Below are 21610 nucleotides of genomic sequence, written 5' to 3' on the forward strand. Positions count from 1 at the left end.
TGGCTTTACCTTCTGCAGCTCTGTGGCTGCACCTGCAGCGTACGGCTTCCCCGTGTGAACACAAAGCTATGCAAGTACCCGGAGCTTTCTTGTCTGTCTGACTGCCTATCAGTAAGCAGTGTGATTTCCTGGGTTCAGATCTGTTGAAGAGGGTTCCCCCCAAGGATAATTGGGACTTGATTAAAGAAGAGCATGAAGATAAAATATTTCAGTTCTGTATTACGCTACCAGCAGCATGGTGGGATTACAGACACTGATGTGTTGGGTACAGAAGGATGTTTCCCTTACAGTGATAATGTTAGAGTTGGGATAACCTGAATTTGGATGTTCCTTCTTCTGCATAAGGGCACAAACTCCACATGGGTCACATATCCAAGGAACAGAGCTGAGGGACCTGCGTGTGAAGCATTTGCACGCTATACCTGCTCCTGCTGTAGCGCCTGGCTACCAGCCCATGAGCAGCACTCTCTAAATTAAACCATCCTGATTTACAGGCTTAAGCCGTATGTTTTAACAAAGCCATTACCTGTATGAGTGTGATGAGAGGAGATTATGTGTCTGTGTGTGAAAAAGCACAAGTGGGTAGTAAGTATTTCATGCTGTTTCCTTTAAAGTTAGAGTCGACCATTCAGCAGACATGAGCAGCCCTACCATGATAAACCATCATGTGGCGAGCAAAAAGTTAGAAGGAGTTCATACAGATATGATAAAAGGGGCATTTATCTTTTAGCTGGAGGCTTTAGTCAGTGACACTTGAATTTGGTAGGAGGATCTTCGCTAACTTCAGTCTTAACAAAAACAACATTTGATCCCCAAATTTCAGTAGTTATTTGAGAGGGTTTGATTTGAGAATATTTGAGTGAAATAAACAAAAGAGTATTTTAAAATTACCAAATCAGCTATAATATTGTCTTCTTAAGTATATTTCAACCAAGCTGGCAAAAGCAGGTAAATTCACCATGAAATTAATTGCTGTTGTTTCTCCGTATCAGTTCCATTAATGACTCGGCAGCCAAACTTCACTGCAGGCAGGTAAAATTCTTATTGGGTAAATTCCCTGGGAGCTTGCCTGGCTGTGGTCTGCTTCCCTGGCTCCTAATTTACCAGCAGGAATTAAAGGAGCGAAATTAAGGTTTAACGTGGCCAACTGTCTGGGAAAAGCAGCGGCAGTGGTTTTCAGGCACAGCGAAGCAGCAATCTGGTACCCGGTTCTCTTCATCCTTGGGTAACCAGGAATAAAAACAGGGGCATGGGAAAGATGTCAGTTCCTGTTGGCGTGTGAATTTGGAGACGCTGGATTCTGATATTTTCCCGGATTACAAGTGACACTGACATTTTGGGAGAAGGCGTACGTTGAGAAGATTAGCACGTGGCTCTGAGGACGAGGGAAGGAAGAAGCAGCTGAGGATGGGGTTGCCCCTGGAATGGAGACAGAGGAAGGGATAGAAAATCTCAGGAAGCAGAAAGGTGCAGGGTGTGATGAAGAACAGAAAAGGCAGAGTGACCAATCTAGGAAGGGTGATGCCGCGAGATGGTGCCGTGGTCAGGTTTGTGGATCTGAGCTGAAATGTGTCTATGTCACAAGCAAAATGGCCTCTGTCGTGTGTCAGTGATCATTTTTAAGTTCGTGAACTTGAACTTTGTTTTTTTCCTGCATGTGGTTTTTACACAGCCCACTCTGAAATGCCATATTTGTTTATTTTTTTGAAACCCCAGCTGTTGTTCCTCACACCACTGTTTTTACTGCCTTCCTCCAATTAAAAGAATATAATGGAAAAGTGCTGTGGAAACAGAGCTTTTTCGCTGAACGTAGTGATAATGACTAGTTCTTGTCGTGACAACACTGGTGAAGCACTCTTCTTATTTTCTCACAGGAGTTAGCATTCTGCATATCAATTTTGGCATTTCTTATCATACTACATCATCTTTGGAAACTGATTCAATACATGATTTGTACTTTCATGGGTAGGAAATATTTTGTTTTACCATTAACTAACAGTTAAAATAGTGTCTCTGATGATGTTCCTACATGGTTTTAAAGGATTTTTTCCCTTTCTTCCCATCCAAAACCATCATGCTAGTTTACCATACAAGCTGCCTAAAACATTTCTTCCTCACACCTTTGAAACGCCACCCTTCAGCTTACTCCTGCATGGTTAAACATTGCATCTCCCTGGTTCAAAATGAAAAGATAAGTTTACTCCCTCAGATATATGGGCTTATATTTCAGTTGCTGTTCAGGTGACCAGCAGGATGGAGAACCTGTGGGTTGACAGGACATGTGAAGAGCTTGTTCAGTCCAACAAATGGGGGAGGAAGATCTGGAGAGCAATGGTTGTCATCAGAGGGGTAAACATCATGAAGAAAAAAATCCACTGAATAACACTGCTGCCAGGATTCCCGCTGTGAGCAAACCAACGGTGCTCCCTCAGGGACCTCTGGGGAGCAGGGCTTGAGCCATATCCCTGAGGGAAGACCACCATGGAGAGAGTACCCTCACACTCCAGGACACACAGCCCACCCCACATGGTGGGGACTCCTCTTCAGGTCCTTTTTCCACCCAAAGGCATCCGAAGCCACCCCTCCCACATTCCCAGTGAGTGTGGAATACCAAACATGGCCCTAAAATACACCCCCACGTGGCTGAGGGGGGGGATCCCAACCCTTTAGACACTCAACGCTCTGTGTGTGCTTTTAAATATCCTTGCTAAAAAAATGCTTTTCTGTAGGAAAAGGCTTTTTTTCCTTAGGTCCCACTAGTTAAGAGCTGAAATATCTACAAGATCAAGGACTAAGAACTTCACTACCCAGTGAAGTTGTCCTGAATGCAAATATTGTAAATTAAACCTTAACTATTCCATAACATCTCTTGTGGAGTAGCTCCTTTTTGGTAGGCACTGTCCGTGATTTAGCTCTTCCAGCTCCAAATTCCCACTCGCGTTAGGTAAGACATATGTGTATACTCAATTTCGAAAGGGATATGGGTTATCTGCAGAGAATTCTGTGTTTCCACTGAGATGTTTAATCTTATTTACTGGAGACCGAAGGCCTCTGATGTGAAACAACTGTAGTTACCTTTGGGTATTTGCTCTTATTACAGGAGAATTCAATTTTGGTCTATTCTTTGAGACAAAAATGCTTGGTTTTCCCAGCTCACTTTTTGTACTGCACTCTAAGCACTGTACAACATGATATGGTGCATCTATGAAAAATGGTAAATTATTATTCAGCTTTTGTGTCCAAAAATTCCAGCACTATGACTGAAGTATATCTCTCCATATAAAAAAGCAGCTGTCACCTACTCTTTAGCTGCACAAGTTATGCAAAAAAGATGCACTGTCTGGTGGTAATTTGAATTTGAAAAGCATCGGACATTGTGAATCTCAATTAAATTTATGGATCATAGTTTAATTTTCATTTATTTGTGTTTGGTTTTGAAAATTCGTTGTATTATTACCAGAGGACATAGAGCTTGTTTGTACTCCTGGGAAATCAGGCATGCGAAGTGCATTATGCCCTTCCCCCCCACCCCCCTACCCCCCCTTTCTTTATTAATTCAAAATACCTTTTGAAATTAAAAATAGAGAAATGCAGAAAGCTCTCATTTCTACCACTTGAGACCTCTTTCTGTGCAGTCTCCAGTGACAGCTTTATGATTTATTTAATCATGAAGTAGAAAGGAGGTGAGGGAGAAAGGCATTTTGGTCTCAGCCTCTATTTGCATAAAAACTATTTTCTTCTCCATGTGTAGTGAGGTGGCCGTTTAGACAGTTTACGTGTCTTTATCTTTCATGTGAGATATCAGGTCACCGCCCCTTTTTCTTTTTGTGTCATAAGCCCCTGAAAGCCAAATAACAAAATTACTGGAAATAACTGTGATAATAATTTATAATAATATAGATCTGCTTGACTGTCATCATAAAAGCAGCATATAATTTATTTTCAGGCTATTTTAATAGAATGCACTGATAGGGATTTCCTTCTTTTTGAGCAGCAAAAAGAGGTCAGTTCCACCTGTTAATCCCCCAAATTTACTTTATTTAAGGGCTGCTGCACTCTAAGAAATTGTGTTGATGCATCAAGAAATTTCCTCCAGAGTGCAGGAGGGTGTATCAGCAGGGATACGGCAACAGTAGGTGCAGCCCACGGGTGTACAGATTGCTTGGTCTGAGAAGGGACAGAAGGAGATGATTCAGCATGAAGAAAATAGCTAACTCCCCGCTAGAGAGCCACATCCCGCTTCAGGGAGTGCCTAAGTCAGAAGTATAGTCACTGCAGGCTGCTCCTGCGTCTGACGGAGGACAAGAGGCATCTCCAGTGAGAGACAGTTCACCAGCTGCTGCTGGTTCTCACTTGGCTCATCTTCACATCTGCCCGCTGAGTGTAAGGTGTCATCGCTCTAAAACCAGGTGCCTCTGCTCAGGGTTGAAAGTTGGGGGAGTGTTTTGAATTTAATCTGAGCCTCTGCAGATGACAACCGGGCGGGAACGATTAAAACACCGGGAGTGAATGATTAAAACACAGGGAGTGGGAATAGCATCAATGAGCTGCCTAGCCACCATGGGGAGTAATGTATTAGTGGAAGGTGACATAGACATTAACAAGCAGCCCTTTCCAGTGCAAGGGAGAAAGAGATCTTGGAGTCCAAACCAAGCACTTAGAGAGCTTAGAGACAGACTGTGTGATGAGCTACAGAAGGAGGTGAAGCAAGCCTTCACCAAGTCTTATGTTGTCTTCTGGTGTTCAGTCTCAGAAGGCAGGCTCATTGAGCTAGAAAGAAGAATATGTATTTTGTGCATTAGACTTCAGAAACTCATTCACTCGTTTGGCATTTCAGGACTCAGGCATGTGGTTTTGTACTCTTTATATCTGGAGGATGCTACCAAGGCATATAGGTGTGGAGCTTCAGGCATATGAAGAATGATGTGTGTGTGTTTTGTAAATGCTCATGACATCTACCTGTCAGACTGTCACACCTGAAGGGGTATACGGCCCTTCAGGCTCTTGGAAATATGACTTCTAAATGTGCATTGAGTCATCTTTAGTAGTATGATTAGTTTGCAGGAGTGCTGAGCATCTATCACTTCTAACAGTGCAAGTGCTCAATGCTCCCAGCTAACAAGCCCGGTATTAAGCAACCAAACGTGAAAAGCTGGCCCTGAGTTCTACCCTTCAATTCCCTTGCGCAGACCTCTGATAGCTGGAGAAAGCCATGCACATCAAGAACAGTAAAACCGCTTTCTGGGAATGTGTAGTCCTTAAAAACATCTTCACATGCAGAACCACTCTATCCCTTGGTTTGTAATAGAGAAATCCCAAAAATCAACCTGTTATAAAACGGGTGTTTTATAACAAAACTTACTTGTGTTGTCACTGGAAGAAGGCAGATCCCAAAATACCTTGTAACTGTTCAAATTATTTCAGTCGGGTTAAAATATAGAGGGCAATGGATCCATAAGGAAGAGTTTGTTTGGGTTTTCCCTAAACAGATTTTTGTAGGCAACATCTCTCATGTGGTAACATGAGAGTTTATGAAAGTCTTGTATTCATCACCTGGGTCTCTGGTTATCCAGTTTATTTCACCTAAGCTGAAGAACTGGACCCTACATTCTGTTGCTCAAGTTCCCAGTCAAAGTAGAGGCTGTCTGTGGCTCCGAAGGACTCAAGCGCATACATTTAGTTTGAAAGGAAATGCAAGTTAATCATCCACAAACAGTATTCTGATCTAATTTCCCTTTGCTGCCAGTAAGTACAGTGCTTTAATTCCATGAGGATATAAAATATAATCAGGACTGAGCTGTTTGGGAGGAGAAATACTAATGGAGTGGCCCATGTTAATCTTGTTTCATTAGTTTTAAAATTTTCTATTACTTGCTTGCAACCTTATGCCATCTGCCAGAATTACCGTAGGGAGAGTCCTCTCTGTATGCACGTACTGTAGTTCTCTTTGCCCTGCTGCTGAATACTTCAATTTCAGCTGGTGATCCTTCAAATATTTTTCTATGACACAGCTTTAAATCACATGTCAGAGAGGTCAGTACTTAGCTAAGTTTTAGCCAATTGGTTGTCATGTCAATATGCAGACAACACAGACAAAATAATATCATTTAAAACAAAAATAAACCCAAGAGAGATCACGTTGTGCTTGCTGCCCATGTACCTCTGCCTTTCCACCGCTCTATAAAAGGTATGGTCCCACATTTTAGTGCAGCGCTGCTCTGGAATGATTGCACTAGCGTGGCGGTGGTACGCAAACAATAATTTCCTTCCTCTTCTCCGAACTGGAAACTCAGTCTTGCCAATCTGCCAGGTGAGGAAGCTAAGTCTCCCTCTTCAAGCCAACTGCCCCAAGAGAGAGGGGTTGCTTGCTCAAGAGAAGGCAGTCTTGCAAGGCCGGATCTTGTGGGAAGGATGCTAAGCGAGGGTCTCCCTCCCCTCTGGCCCACCTGACATGGCCTTCTCACAGTTTGCCCCCAGAGTGGGACAAGAAGTTTGTTAGCGTCAGCAGCGGGCACATCCCAGGCAGCTCTCTCCCAGGAAGCCAGCCGCTGCTCCGAAGGCTCTCTGCTCCCTGCGACAGCTGTGTTCAGTGCTAATAAAACATCCGGGAATGCAAAGAGCAAAAGTCAACCTGACGTTTACCATCTAGGTCTGGGTATGCTTGTACTGTATCTTTTCTTAGGTAGAAAACTGGATGGGTTTATTTCTCTACAGTTAAAAAATCTACACATTTGGACTGAATGAAAAATGGGTCATCTGTCCTCCGTGAAGTTGTGCCTTTTGTAGGAGACCCATGAATCAGCCCAAATTAAATTCTGTTTGAAGCTTCTTCCTAAATATCTCTTAAATTTCACTTGGGGAAAAAAAAAATAAGTGCTCAGCCTGTAGCTGAAATACAGGGCAAACACTAAATGCAAGAATCTCAGTTAACAGTCCAAAAATTCTGCTTTTTCTTCTCTGTAATTTGATTTAGTTATAAGTCTCAGTTATAGTGGCTGGGTCTGAGGCCACTCGGGCTGATGTTTAGTTGGTGGCAAACTCTGCCTGTAAATTTCCATTTTGCATCTTGACTTTGTGCTTCAGGTGAGACTTTTCTTCCCCTCAGTTTAGCAAATACATGCAGAGAAAATCAGGAAAGTCTTGATTGTTCCTCTTTAAACACCTCTCTCTCCCTTGCTTCTGAGAATTATCTGAGTGATTCAGAGGCAGCAGTGATGAGTCGTGAGGGCAATGTATTAAGACTGGCTTTCAGACAACAGTTTCCCATAATTAATATGACTGGCAAATACTTCACCTGAAGTTTTACCTCAAATAGTCTGCTCTGTGATTTGTCTGGTGAGTCATAGATGCCATCTGATTTATGTACATTTCATTTATTTCAGTCCATTACTAGCAAAAGGACCTCCACAATGACAGCATGGACGAAATTATTTCTCCTGTTCAAATTAACCCAAAGCCAGGCTCACCTAGGTGTTGTCTTTCTCTCACTAGCTCATTTATATACCGAACCCTACCTCCACTCGACCTCCTCCTCCACGCATCGCTCGTTCTGCTCATTGTTAAGGCATTCAGAAAGGAAAACAGAGTTTAAACAAAAAATACTTCTTAATCATGGACGAACTGTTGCTGGTTTACATCACATTACAGTAGGTTTGTGTCACAACAACACAAGCCACCTGTTTGTAAAGTACTCGGTTAGTTGTCATCCTACTGCCTTGAGACAGTTCAGGCTTTCCTTGTAGCTGTACGCTCGTCTGTGGAAAGCAGTGCTTGTAATCCTGTAACCTTAGAGATGGATCATCTGATTGAGAATCCCATTGGCAGTAATTAGTAAACTGGGCCTGTGTTTGGGTATTGTATCATGCCACCCCTAGGGTTTCCTGACTTGCGAGCAGGGGAGGGGCTGGATCGCAGCACCCTGCAGGATTCGGTGACCACCTACGTGGTGTTTGAAATGGGATTACAGGTTGGGTGGCTGCCTGTACAGCCAAAATGAAACAGAAAAAAAGGTGAGGGACATATCAAAGAACATGGAATCGGTCTTAGATCCCTTCTCAGGTGATATATATTCTTGACATCTTTATAATAATCTTCAGGTCATTAAGTAAGAGACCGGTGACTGATTCAGAAAGCCTGTTATCCCAGGCTACCAACCAATGGAGATAGGTAGGTACCACAATGTTCAACCCAAGCTACAGGTCTCCAACGTAGATGTCACACCTTTGACTGAGCAGAGAATGAGGATCTCACAGTCCTGGAGACTAAGTGATCTGAATTTCTCTCTGTTCTTTTTAATTTAGAGAGCATCCTATAAAATCTGCCTGAGTCTATCTTAAGCACCAAAGGTGGTGATCAAAATACAGACCCAGTCTTTTAGAGCATTCCTGGCTCAGCACTTCTGCAGGCAGAAGAAGTGGCTATTTTTCATGATGAAACACTTGCTGTTTGACCTGCTCTATTACAAAATGCCTTACTGAGGAAAGGTAGTTTTTTCCTGCATCAGTGATGGTGAAGCTTTTCAATGTCTGGCACCAGATTTAGTTTTTTAAAATACATTCATTTTTATATTTCTGCACAATTTCATAATTTAATTTTATAAAATAAATTTATTCCATTTTTTTTTTAAATGGACTTGGTGCCTGCCCAGATGCAGGTCAGTTCCAAGCTTGTCTCTGGTGACAGTTGTCTGTGATCTGTGCCCTATACTCCATAACAACCCAGTCAATAACTGTGATTGAATCCAAGGCTTTAAGAGCAGTATTTATCACAGCTTCCTTGGACTTCACCTGGGAACCGTGCGAGATGGGCAGAAGGAAGCTTGATTTAATATCCTGCTCATCAGTTGGACGAGTTCTGTGCAAGCAAGACGGCATTGCTAATGGGTGAGCAGGGATTACTATGTGAGACGTGATACAACAGACGTCTGTCCAGGAAGTCACGGTGCTGCTCACTGAGCAATGTATTATTGTTGGAGCAAAGTCATTTCTTGGCTACCAGCTTCAGTTACTGTGGTCATAGTAAGGAGAAGATTCAGGCAAAGGAAGACATAAAAAAATGAGCACACTAAGGAAAAGGGGCAGCAGCAACAGGTGATGAGGGAAAATGGTAAATGGTTTAACTGTGACCAAGACTTTCTTTTTCTGTTACATGGTGGCTTTAAAGAATAGCAACCTGTTGCTTTAGCTGATGTTACAGTTTTTCTTCCTGCATCTCCATCAGTGAGGTTTTGTCTCTCAGAGAAGGTGTGCTGTGTCCACAGCTCACATATACTACCTGCTGCATTTTCACAACGCCCAACTAAGTCAGTCATTCAGGATACGAGCAGTGCTCCAACCTCCAAAGCATGGTATGTGTCTACACAGCTCGCAGCTATGCTGGGTCCGTTATCTGATCCAGTGAATGGAGCTCTGACGTGAGTCACAGTCTGAACTGGCACTCTGTCTCATTCACTGGATTTACAAAAGTACCGTTTGCAGAGGAAGAAAAAGCTTTAATTTACAACACTGTATTACTCAAAGGAAAGACTACATGACAAACATGACATTAAGCCATTAGTAAGTTTGCTACTTCTCTATGAAAGCTAAAGTTTCTCTGACGTAGACTAGATGGGTTACTGCCTCAGAGAAGTTCTTGGAAAGTCCTTACTTCATGTTTAAATTGGTGATCTGAAGTCATAACTACTTCTCTGAAGAAGCAGAAGTAGGAGGAAGAGAGGAGAACTGGTAGCCGTGTGTAGCTTTCTGGCACTGGTGGCTAGTGTGTACCACTTACCCCGGCAGCCTCTCAGGATGATCCTTCCTTTACTAGACAGTTCTCCATCAGGGCTGGAAGGGAGCAGAAGTGATAGATGGATGATTGATCAAGAGGTCTTCAAAAACTTCACTTGAGAGGAATGAAGAATGATGTGTGCATAGATTCAGGAAAAACTGTTCTGATCATGCAGCCTTGACATTCATGTGTTTGTAAGGTTCACCTCGTGGGTTTCCTTCATTTTCCTGGACAGTGGTGGGACTAGGTTTTATGCAAATCTGTAGTTAATCACTCTCAACAAAAAGTAATGCCGGTGAGGGGCAGCAGTGGGTGAAATATTAAACAAGTATCTTATTTCTGGGGGTTTTGTTTGAGTCATGGAAAAGATAGGTGACACAAATAAGGGAATTGCATTTCCTTTGTCCCAAGTAACAGGTAGAAGAAAGCTGCTCTCTCACACCGTTCTCCAAAGCTGTTTCCACCACTGGTTCAAGTGTCTGGACCTTTGGATCCCATGAGAGACGTGCAGATCCTATACCAAAATAAGCTAGCCGGGCTGGTATCTTCTGAACTATATTTGGTCTCTTTAAGGTCATTATGTAAGAGACATTGCATTAGACATTAAGCACATGATGTTAATTGTAATATAAAGAGAATCTGTTGAAGGCATTTCCAACCAATGGGCTTTTAAAATTCATTACTGACCACTATTAAGGGAGTAATGTATCTAGTACTGTGACTGATGGAGCTTGTCTGTGCATATTATTTTGTCTGCCACCATATGTATTTCCATGGCAGGTAATCGTAGCAATTATTTCAGAGAATATTCTGTTGGTTACCGCTAATAAAAAGAAAAGATCCATACAAAATAAGCAGCTTCTTAGCTTGAGACAATATTGTTGTGATATGTGTGACAGCTGCCAGGTGTTACACTGAAGGAGTTAGACTGCATAAAAATATGAAAACAAAATGCTTGAACTAAAGTTTAAACTATTTAAAAATAACCTGTTGTGCTCCCTTTGTTTCCGCTGCCTGGAAGTATTGAGTGCCAGAAGTGTAACACTTGACATTTGAGGCAGACAAACATAGCCTACAGATTCTGTGATGGCTTTGCGACCAGCTAGCATTTTTTAATCATGCCTGTTCTTGTCAACAGCAGGGGTTGTTTCTAAACAAGCCAGCTAAAATATGGGAATTAACTTTAATTTCTCACTCATTTTCTGAGGCTACAGAAACCGTAGAAGCAAGAAGCTTGTATTTTCTCTGCTTCTCTCTCCAAGACCCACATTTTCTAACAAATTCCCACTCTTTCATGCCTGCTGGATCAAGAAGTGGCAATGAAGCCATTGGGTTGTTCACGTGCCTCTAAGGATGTAGACTTGTTTTTTTCTCAGGCAGCAAAGGTGATTTAGGAGTGTCTTGCCAAATGGCCCTGCTTCTTATTCCTGCCCAGATGCCACCACTCACATGGTATTTGTGCTGAGGCAGCTGTTTGTTGGGCCGTGTTGGAATCAAATCATTCAAATAGCCCAAGTTAAAAATACCTTCCCTCACCTCAAAAAACAACAAAAAATTGATGTCATTCCAGTGACATTCCCATTCTTAGCACAGCCCTGCAAACAGCTGCAGCAATGCAAATGGGCCGTGAACCATGGAGGCAAAGCGGGAAGAGGTAAATGGGGAGACAAGGGGCAGGACCTGCTTTCATTAGCGTTGTTCCTTCAGAAAACTTTCATATAGCTGCATGAAAGGGATATTTGTATTGAACAATCCCATCCATCTGCATAGTTGTAAGAAATAAATAATTGTTTGTTGTAAGAAACCCCCTATCCTAGGGCATACTGACTTCTAATAAGCTTCATGCATTCTTTTCTCACTTATTTCACTGTAAATCTAGACCTTTCTCATTAGTTCAGATAAAACTGAGACCATGACTTCACAAGATGGCAAATATAGTTTTGGAGAATTCATCAGTAAGTCAGAAATAACATACTTGGGTAACACAAAGTGTTCAACTACTACAGATTGACTAGGTAGAACCATGTTTGTTCAAAAAATGTGAGGAGGTCATTTTTGGTTTGCCAACAAAGGCATAATCCATTTTCCTGTGGCTGGCCTAAAACCAGCAACCATTTTTGTTTTCTGATTAATTAAAAAAATTGTGATCATCTAGTTATGCTCAGTCCAGATAAAATATGCTGCTGGGTGACCTACAGCCCTGGAGGAAACAATGATTTTAGCCCTCATTTCTCTTACATCTCACATCTTGCAAGCTGGTCTGATATAACCTCCGAGAGGGCCATTATAACAATAGTTTCTCCAGATCCTACCTTATCAGAAGTCATCAAAAATAACCAAAAAAATGCCAAAACAAAAAACAACCTGAAGAAGACTATGAAGACCCTTCACCTTTCCTCCCCACTCCCTAAATTTAAGAGGTACTGATCACGTAAAAAGTGATAGTGCAGTCAAAGTTCTCAATTCCTACCAAGCAGTTTTCTGATATCCTGAAGTATTTGGCTGGAATCTTTCTTGTGTAATTACTGGAAAGCCAGACCTAGTCTAACCTGATCACCAAGAGCGTCTCTAGAGTCAGTAGAGAGAAACAGGCACCTCCAGAGGGCAATCCACCCTATAGACACTTCTTTTAGGATGGGAGAAACCACCCTCTGGTGGTGCCTTTCTTTCTTCGCTCCCATTAGAGGGGATGAATACAGTTTGCCTGAGCAGATGTCTCATTTCTGGATGATTGAAGTTTGGTAACATGGATCCCAGTCTTTGGTACTTAAAGGCTATGAAGATTAGTGGTGGTGAAGCAGAAGAAAAAAGCAACAGTGTGTAGACTTCTTTGTGTTTCAGATATCTAGAAGGCCTAGACTGCCTATTTTTCTCCAGCATATATAGGATAACTGCTGGGCCCTAATTAATGAAAACATGACACAGCCATTCCACTCATCCCTTTCCTCCCCTCCACGCCCTTTACAAGACCCTTATACAGATTTAAGTAGTGCTTTGCTTAAGGAAGCAAATGCTGAAAGATGCTGAATACCTACCTGCAACTTTGATACAGCTCACCAGGTTAAACTCTGACATCCTTATACTGTTTATCCATGCAAATTGTAGCATGCCAGATGCTGAGGAGTGCTGAATAGCTGCTCAGTGGGAGTTGTGGTTGCTCAGCAGCTCCAAAGAATTGGCAAGTAAACTCCAGCCTGGACTTTGCTTATGGGAAAAACAAATCCAACCATCAGTCATTTAGGGTGTGCTTCCCTCCCCGCTTCATGAGCTGGCCTGGTGAAAATTCCTGGTGCTTATTGAAAGCATCATCTGTTGTCACTCGACACCACTGGGGAAAATATAAATCAAAGTGTAAGTATTCAGCACTCTCTCAGCATTGGCCCAATGTGATTACTGTAATCTGAGGTAAACACTTTAGTTATTCCTTATTGCTGTTAGGGACCCAAATCAAGGGTTGGGACTTGTTATTCTAGGTAATGTGAAAAAACAAGCCCTACCCATGAGATCTCCAAGGCTAAGATAAAGGTCGGGTAGAAGCTTAACAACGGTTACCTAATAGCAATGAACAGACACAATGAAGGGTTGAATCTGAACCATCTGAAAGGCATGTGCCAAGGGCTCTGCCGTGATCAGCAGAAAACTTTTCCCTGGCGGCAGAGTGGGGCTGCGGTAACAGGGAGACCAAGGTGATCCGGAATGAGATTGCAAGCTCCTATAGAGGGGCCGGGTGCCCAAATCCCATTGGCGCTGAGGGAACCTACTTCTGCTTTCTACCTTTCTGAATCACCTCCTGGTTCAAAAAAAGTTGTTTTCTGTAAAAGTCTACAGGTGAAATCTTTGTCTCAGGCAATCGCAGCACACTGTGTAACTCTGAGTCGTATGGGCTGCCATTGGAAGGGGGGAACGGGCTTAATAATGTGGACAGAATTGCTCCTGGCACCTTTTTATGGACTCTTGCCTCACATGAGGACAGCGTCCCTCAGTCACTGTATGACTTGGAGCACAAATATTAAAAAGTCACAGGTGTGAAAACACAAGAGTAAAAGCCGAGGAATAGGCTCTATTGTCAGTTCTGCGCTTGCTTCACTCCCGGCTGGGTGTGATGGCAAATGATTGCTCTTGGAAAGGCACATCGAGGTATTGCAGACTGGCAGCCTGCTGAGTCCAGCGAGGTGCGGGGAGTAAATGCTTCATCCAGCCAAGCCCAGTGGGAATATACTGGAGCCCCAACATTGTTTTGCTGACACAGGAAAATGTCATCACAGCAGAATATGAAGGAGTTAACACGTTATGAAATACAGTTTTGGCAGTGACGCAGACAAAGATTGTTTTGTTTGAAAAGCAGTACCAGCTGTGTTGGTTAACAGGGTGATGCAGTCACCTGGCCAGTCTCAGTCATTACATTGTGTTATTTCTTCTAAAATGTGTAGGTCCAAATCCTATGAAACAACCTACTTTAAGCCCATAGACAGCTCTTTGCTTTGAAGTAAAGCTTACTTTAATGTATGTGCCTGGATAACGGCAGAAGATTCTGAAGCAGAAATGCTAAGGGAAGCCTGTCTTGCACAGAAAAAGAAATGACAAGGTGACAGTGTAGTTTTAGGTAAAAAAGAATAAAAATGCAGGGAATGATTTTTTTAAACCTCTTGCCAGTCCTGTTCCTTTGCAGAGTGAGGAGAAGTGAGGAGGGCTGTCCCATGCCTGCTTGCACACACTGCCGAGGGCTTGGTGCACAAAATTGCACAACCAATTTCAAAATGACTTTTAGCTAGTCCAGGCACTCCGGCTGTCCTTCCAAAAATAAAAGGCAACATTTTCAACACCACAGAGGACTAATAAACCACCTACGCTCCTGCATCTACCGAGACGAAGGGAGCGCAGAATCCCTTACGACTCAGAAAGTCTAGCCATTTGTTTACTGCTGATACCTGACTTTTGTAATCGGGTTGAGAGGTTTGCGTTCAGCACTTCCCTGGGCTGAGAGGCAGATCTTCTATAATCAGGACTCAATTAGCTACCTGCCTTTTCAGCTGAAGATCTGGCCCCGTGGCCCCAGTTCTTTACAACACTTCTGCATAAGCCTCCGAGACAACCCTTCTCACCAGCATTGCTGAAAATGGCCTTTTGTATTCAAGTAGGCAGCTGTTTCTCCCAGATTTTTCACCATGCTTGCGTTCTCATTAAAGTACCTGATAAAGTTAGCAAGCAAAAGCTATATTCTTCTGCAAGATCCTTGTCCTTAAAAATCCTTTCTGAGCCCGGTGTTTTGCAGTGAGTAGCAGCAAGTGCCTTGCTTTGAAAATACAAATGTAAGTCAAATATTAGTCCACATTTCAAACATTAAAGCAGATTTTCAGATAGTATTTCACTGGAATAAGTAGGGCTATTCCACTCCAGAGCAACCGAGGATCTGGGTCTAAAAATGAGCTATAAACTCTAATTAGATATAAATAAAGAAACAGGGAGCTATTTTTTTCATACCCCCACACTGTCTTTTCTGTTGGTGTCATGACACTCAAAAAGGTAGTAACTGGAATGAAGCCCAGTAGCCAATTTATACTTAACATACCATTAGTTCTTACTAATTCCTGTGGTACACTTTAACATTAAGCACGTACAAAAATGCTCAGGAAAACCACCCACCCCATGCTTCAGTTCCTCACAAGCATCCCTGCTTCATTGTTTGCTCCTGGATATGTCTGTTAGCATCACTGCTTGGGTAACTTTCCATTTTAGGACAGTATTATAAATGATTGAGATGTGTTAAAACTCAGAGGACGCTGCTCTGTCCCCTCTTTTCCCTCTATCAAGTGGTATCTTGACATCAAATAGTTCTCCTGAGATCATGCTGAAGTTCCCAACATAAGGAGCACAGAGAAGGCTGGCAGTATTGGCTTTTTTACTTTTAAGAATGTACGATATGTCTAGGAATATAGAGGGGGGAAAAAATCCTGTATATTGCACGTTAAATTGTGATTTTAATGATGAAGACACAAGCTATCTAATCGTCCATTTTTGTATATTTTATCTTTAATAGGATTTCTGATACTATCACAAAGCTGGTCTTCATTCTCTGCCAAAGGGATCTGAAAACACTGGAACTAGTAAAAATATTTCTGTGTATCATACTGGCCTGTTAAATATTCAGCTAATTTAAAAAATAATAATAATTCCTGTGATTAGCAGCTACAGCATATCATGTCCAGATTCCTGTTTTTATTGCAAGCGTAGATACCTGTGCAAACAAAAGCAGAATTTGGCCTGGGATATAAGCAGAAACTTATATTTCTCTATTATTTATTTCTTGTTCTTGGTCTGAGTGAAACTGAAGTGAAATAAACATTATAAGACTTTAAAGAAAAAAAAAAAAAAAGGAAAAAAAAAACACATCCAAGGCATATTTCATGACAGCAGAACAAGTATCATTTTGAGTGGCAATGCACTGACAATAACTTTTGGCTTTGGTCCACATCAATCTGGAGGCCCAGCTACACAAGCCAAGCTGGCTCGGGATCACTTCTAAACAGGCAGTTATCACCTTTGGTGCAATAATATTCCCAAGGTCCAAATCAGGGCTAAGCCCTTTGCACAGGTGCGACACGCTCACCCGGAGTAATCCTTCCTCTGCTGTTGCCCGTGGCAAAAGTCCCTCCAATTTCTCTGGCGTTAGAAGTCTGGATGACCTCCCCAAATTTTCACCCCCCCTGCCTTTTCCCCTCTTTCCCACTTCATTCTGCTTTTCTGCATGTGGTGAAATCTTAAGGATTTTAATGCGATTCACCTTTTCCTCTTCCATTTGTCAACCTTCCCTTCCTTTACAGACTGGTTCTGAACCATCATCCCCTCAAGGACGAGTGGAGGAAGCTCCCGTGAGCAATGAGAGGGGTGACGAGCCGGCTCGTCATGTCTTCTCCTTCTCCTGGTTGAACTCACTGAATGAATGATGACTCACTCCGGCTGGCTTCTGGTGTGCTTCTCCTCAGAGGGACCGCGAGCGCAGGCAGCCTGGGTCTAATCAACAAAGAAACTGGCCTGGAAAGGGATATCCGAGCAGGTTTCATTCCCAGGAACTTAGTTGACCTCCACGTCGTACCCGGCCCTTGAGATGACAGTCCTGAGAGGGATGGAAGCATGGGGACGAATTGCTATACTGTATTGTAGTCAGAGTGTTTTCCAATAATTTCTTGTTTCCATGGGGGAAATAGCACCACTTACAGCTGTAGGCTGAGCACCGCTAGTGTTTTGTTACTCACTTTTTGGCACGTTCCTGTGTAGGTGTAAATGCTTCACCAATGCTCTTAGCTCAAACGCTGATATGATATTCACTAGTAGCTTCCTTTGCCAACACAGTGTTTCTCCTCAGTACCTTCCTGCGTCCCCCCTCATCGATGCTGGTGACTTCAGTGGCGCTATCACAGCCCTGGCAGCCCCAAGTCAGGGTTACGTCTAAGCAGCTCCCCACAGTCACTCGTAGTCCCCACGGTACCGGTGCCTCCCCGGCTGCCGAGGCTGGGCATGGGAGAGGAGAGGGAAGCTGCCACTTCTTGCCCTGCACTTGCTCTCCCTGCTAAGCCACAGCGCTCACATAAACAGGTTATTTGTAGGGAAGGTGCCCAGCGACAGGGACGAGGAAGATGCACATGCCCAAAGCACTGTCCACCCCCTGCGCGTGGATGTGGGACACAACTCTGAGCCTGTGGGGCAGGCACTAGAGTGCTGCCCATGTCTGTCCAGCTGTTAGCTGTGTCTACATCTTCTCAGTCATCTGTGCGTGTAGGACAAGGGGCATGTTCTTGCATGAAACCAGGATGCGGTGAGGTGGTCACAGGTATTCATTCAAGGTTTCATTTGAAAGCCCCATGGCGTTCTGTAGAAAAGGCGAATGCCAAATGTCCTGTTCCGCATGCATGGCAGATGTTGAGCCGTCTAATGAAATCAAATTTGTGTCTTAAAAGAAGCTCTACAGGTTGTACTGAAGGTGACGCTCTGCAAGTTTTGTCACTGGGGACAGGGTGGCAGCACTCAGTAGTGTTTAACAGAGACTGGCAGGTTGCCGGGAGTGTCCGGTGCCATGGGGGACCAGGTGTCAAGCTCTGTGCTAGGGTGAAGTGTGGATCTTTCCAGGAGCCCCGAGCCCTGAACACACACTGTTTTGGCAGGGGACAATGCTGGGGCATAGGGCTGCGCTGCGCCTCAGCAGGACCAGCCCCAGCTGGCAGTGCAGACGCCAGGCAGTGCCTGGTTGTCAGGCTGCGAGGGGTAAGCCCCAGTCCTGGCCATCCCTTGCTACAGGGCAGAGTCCCATCCCCGCTCATTTGTATCTGTTTCCCCTGGAAAACCCTCCCGCAAGGGAAGTTTTGGAGGGCTGCATAGGCCAGCTCCGTGCAAAGTCTTGAGATAGCCCAGCCGCTCCTCACTACTGCTGCCACTGCATCGCCTCTGGCTGCTGGAGCAGCTTTTTTCCCTGGGATACGTTTTGGGGTGAGGGATTTCCTATTTTCTCCCCGTTGCCCTGGCAGATTTTCCTTCGTTTCTACCAGGAAGTTTCCTCACACGCATCGCCCCCTCCCCAGCGGCCCTGGGAGGGACCCTGCTTGGCACCGCCGCCGGGACGGGGTGGGGAGCTGAAGCGCGGGGGGAACCTGCCCTTTTTGGGGTGCGGGGAGGATGAGCAGAGCTAGAAAAAAAAACAGAAAAGGGATGCGGCAGCACCTCCCCGGCTTCCCAGCGCTGCGCGATGGCCGGAGGAGGCTGCCCGGCCCGGTCCGCAGCGGCAGGAGCCGGGGACCCCCCTCGGGGGACTACTGAGGTGGGATTCGGCAGGGCTGGGGGCGACTGACCGGCCCCGAACCCCCCCCCGCCGCCGTCCCCGGGAGCAGCCGGTGGCGAGGGCGGCGTGGGGCAGCCCCCGCCCGGGGCCCGGGACCAGCGGCACGTCGGGTCTGGGGGATCCCTCAGGGACGGGGCGTCCCCGGGGCGGGCAGGGGGAAAAAACATCCCCGGGGGTGATTTGGGGCTCCCCGTGGCTCTGGGTGTCCGCGGCCCTGGGTGCCCCCCCCCCCGCCCCGCCCCGGTAAGTGCTGGGGGAGGCGGAGCAGCCCTCAGGCGTCTTGGCAAGAAAGTCTATCCAGCCATCGTTACTTTGCAGCTTTTATTAAAAATATAAATATTAAACATTCTCTTACACAACAAAATCGACCGAGCGCTGAAAAGATGTTTTATTTGTGAAAATGTTTACAGGAAAAAAAGTGGATTTAAAGTAGCTTACAGAGATTCCCCCTCCCACCTCCCTGCCCCCAGCAGAAAAGTTATCTGTCTTCTTGGCACCATTTCTTCCAATGCTCACACATCCCTACGTAGCGATGGCACTAGAATAACTGGGAAATGGAGAAATAAATAAAGGTAGGGGAGGTTACGAACGACACTCGTGTTTCTGCACTTGGTATACGGTTGTGCATGCTAGTCAAGGGACAGAGGCTGTTCGGAGTACACCCTTCTAGGTTTAAAGCTATATAAAAATAAAGAGATGACATCAGAGCAGCACTATGGTACATCGGACGGTGTAATTATTCTTGTGCTAACTGCGGAATCTCTTTGGCAAGGCGGGGAGGGGCCGTTTCATTTCCCGATTATCTCCATCAGTTTCCTGTTGCTGTGAGCTTGCTGCGCTAACTGCTCGGCTCGGGCCATCTCCAAGACTTCTCGCAGGAGGTGGAAAGTCAGATCCAGAGAAATGGGGGGCTCCTCGGACCGCTTCTCCCTCTCCACGGCCTCACCCTCGGCTTCGCCCTCCTCGGGGCTTCCCAGCGAGCGCTCGGGCAGCTGCTGCAGCTGTGGCACCGCCGCCCGGAAAAAGTTGCTGGCGGAGGCGGCTTCGGGGTGTAGGTGGCTGGTGCCGCTGGAAGAGGCGGAGAAAGAGCCAACGGGTCTCTTGTTGAGGTTGCCCAGGCGCAGGAAATACTCTTCTCCCATGCGGAGCAGGACGGGCAGAGTTTGCTGCTGCTGCTGCTGCTGCTGCTGCTGGAAGAAATCTGGCTGGTGCAGAGCCCCGTGGGTGGCTGCCGGGCTCTTGCTGAGAGCTCTGCACTCCTGGCAGGGCAGGAGGGCGACCAGCAGGATTCCCGTGGAGACCAGCAGCGGGATCTTCATGGTCGGGGCCCAAACCTGCGGGGGGCAGACGGGGGGCGGAGGAGAGGGGAGGCGGGGGGGTTTACACAGCCGAGCCGCGGCGGCGGGGAGGGCAGCGCGGGGCCAGGGGTAGGGGGGGCGCCCCCCGCCGCCGCTGTCCCGGTGCTGAAACGCGCCCCTCCGCGCCCCTCCGCGCCCCTCCGCGCCTCTCCGCGCCCCTCCGCGCCCGCACACCGCGGCCCGGCCGCGCTCAGCCCCGGCCCCCGCCGTCGAGGCGGCCGCCCCCCGACAAGGAACATCCCCCGCCGGCAGCGGCTCCCAGGGACGGGGCTGGGCTGAGCCCCCGCGGAAAGAGTCCACGCGTGTGCGCGGACCCGCGCCTCTTCGCCCACCCGCGGCGGAGGGCAGCGCGGGGTGCCCGCGGCGGGGCGGCTGTCCCCAAGGGCTGCGGGATGCGAGCGCCCGGCTCCCCCGCGCCTCCCCGCTCCCTGCCCGACCGGGGGAGCTCCCCGCCTCCCGCGGGACGCCGCGCTCAGCCCCACGCAGGGCAGCGCGGCGCAGGGCAGCGCAGCCCTCTCCGCGCCCGGGCGCGGCCCCGCACCTACCTGGGGCGGCGGCGGCGGCGGTGGCAGGGGAGGGCAGGCGGCGGCGGGGCTCGGCGGTGCCCGGCGTCCCTTCCTCTCGCTCTCCCTCGGAGCCGGCTCCCGGCGAACTTGGGATCAGATTTGGTCCTAATCAGAGCCGGGGCGCGGGATTTTTATAGCTTAGACCCTCTCCTGGAATCACGCAGAACTTGCCTAATAAGCTGACGCTCTCCTGACAGCCCGATTGCGTGCCCCGATCCACTGCTGAATAAATCATGGGGGCCCGTCGGAGCGGCGATGGGCCGAGTTTCGCTATCGCAACCCCAAATCTCACGTCCAATTATATCAACAGATATTTATCGCCTCTGCGGTGACGTCAGCCGGGCCGGGGGCCGGGGAGCAGGGTGCCCCCCCCCCCCCCCAGCACCACCACCACCACCCCATTGACAAAAATACTTGAATGAGATTTCCTAGCGGGCGCGTACTATAAGAGGTCACTCCGGGGAAACTTTCCACTCGCGGGCCGGCCCGCGGGGAGGGACCCGACCCGCCCGGCACCGGGGCTGCTATCCGCGGCCGTCTCCTTCCCCCATCCCCGGTGCTCACCGGCCCCCCGCCCCCCGCCGCCCCCGGGCCCGCCCGCACGGGGCGGCTGCGGCCGGCCGGCGCGGGAGGCTCCGCGGGGCGCAGGTTTTGCGCGAATTCCGTCTTTGCTCCGTGCCTGGGGCCAGCCCGAGCCGGGGCAGCGGTTCCCCCTGCAAAGGGGGCAGGAGCCCAGACGATCCCCGCGGGGAAGGGCAGGTGCCGATGCCGGTGCCGGGAGGGAGCCGCGGCACTCCCGACGCCGTCACGTCGCAAGAGGCTGCCCGGCGCCCCGCCGCCGGGAGAGGGGGCGGAAAGACCCCGGAGGGCGGCCGGGAGGGCCGGGGGTGCCGTCACCGGGGCCGCCGCAGAAGCATCTGCCGGGGCAGGGACCGCAGCCCGGGCACCGCTCCGGCCGCTCCTCCTCCCCCGCCTGCTCGGCCCGTCCCGGCCTCCGCGATGCCAGCTCCCGCTCCCTCCCCTGGCCCTTGCTTCTCTCCATTGTCTTCCCACTTCTCACGTGGAGGTAGCAAGTGCTCTTTATCCTT

The 21610-nt window shown here is 47.2% G+C and overlaps 2 protein-coding genes across 5 annotated transcripts in view; one reads left to right on the top strand and one right to left on the bottom strand.

The window, feature by feature from the left end:
* TRIM55 (tripartite motif containing 55) overlaps window positions 1-17745 on the top strand; it is a 39454-nt gene extending 21709 nt beyond the window's left edge. For 2 of the 4 annotated variants that reach the window (XM_063326978.1, XM_063326975.1), the window contains one exon: window positions 16590-17745. In XM_063326978.1, the coding sequence (XP_063183048.1) occupies window positions 16590-16712 (123 nt within the window). In that variant the 3' untranslated portion in view covers window positions 16713-17745. Of the gene's footprint in view, window positions 1-1874; window positions 1966-2230 lie in introns of all 4 variants that reach the window. The other 2 variants (XM_063326979.1, XM_063326976.1) reach the window with 2 other exon arrangements.
* A 1585-nt stretch (window positions 17746-19330) lies between these two features.
* On the bottom strand, window positions 19331-20797 carry CRH (corticotropin releasing hormone). Its single transcript, XM_063326980.1, has 2 exons — window positions 20502-20797; window positions 19331-19932 (listed from the first exon to the last, which is right to left on the bottom strand). Exon 2 carries the CDS (start codon window positions 19915-19917, stop codon window positions 19387-19389), a length of 531 nt encoding a protein of 176 aa, XP_063183050.1. The 5' UTR covers window positions 19918-19932; window positions 20502-20797; the 3' UTR covers window positions 19331-19386.
* Window positions 20798-21610: the final 813 nt, after the last annotated feature.

This window comes from Chroicocephalus ridibundus, chromosome 2 (assembly GCF_963924245.1).
Source record: "Chroicocephalus ridibundus chromosome 2, bChrRid1.1, whole genome shotgun sequence".
Classification (NCBI taxonomy): Eukaryota; Metazoa; Chordata; class Aves; order Charadriiformes; family Laridae; genus Chroicocephalus; species Chroicocephalus ridibundus.

Excerpts from the sequence above, each read along its gene's own strand:
- CRH (XM_063326980.1), bottom strand. The coding sequence starts at position 19,917 with ATGAAGATCCCGCTGCTGGTCTCCACGGGAATCCTGCTGGTCGCCCTC.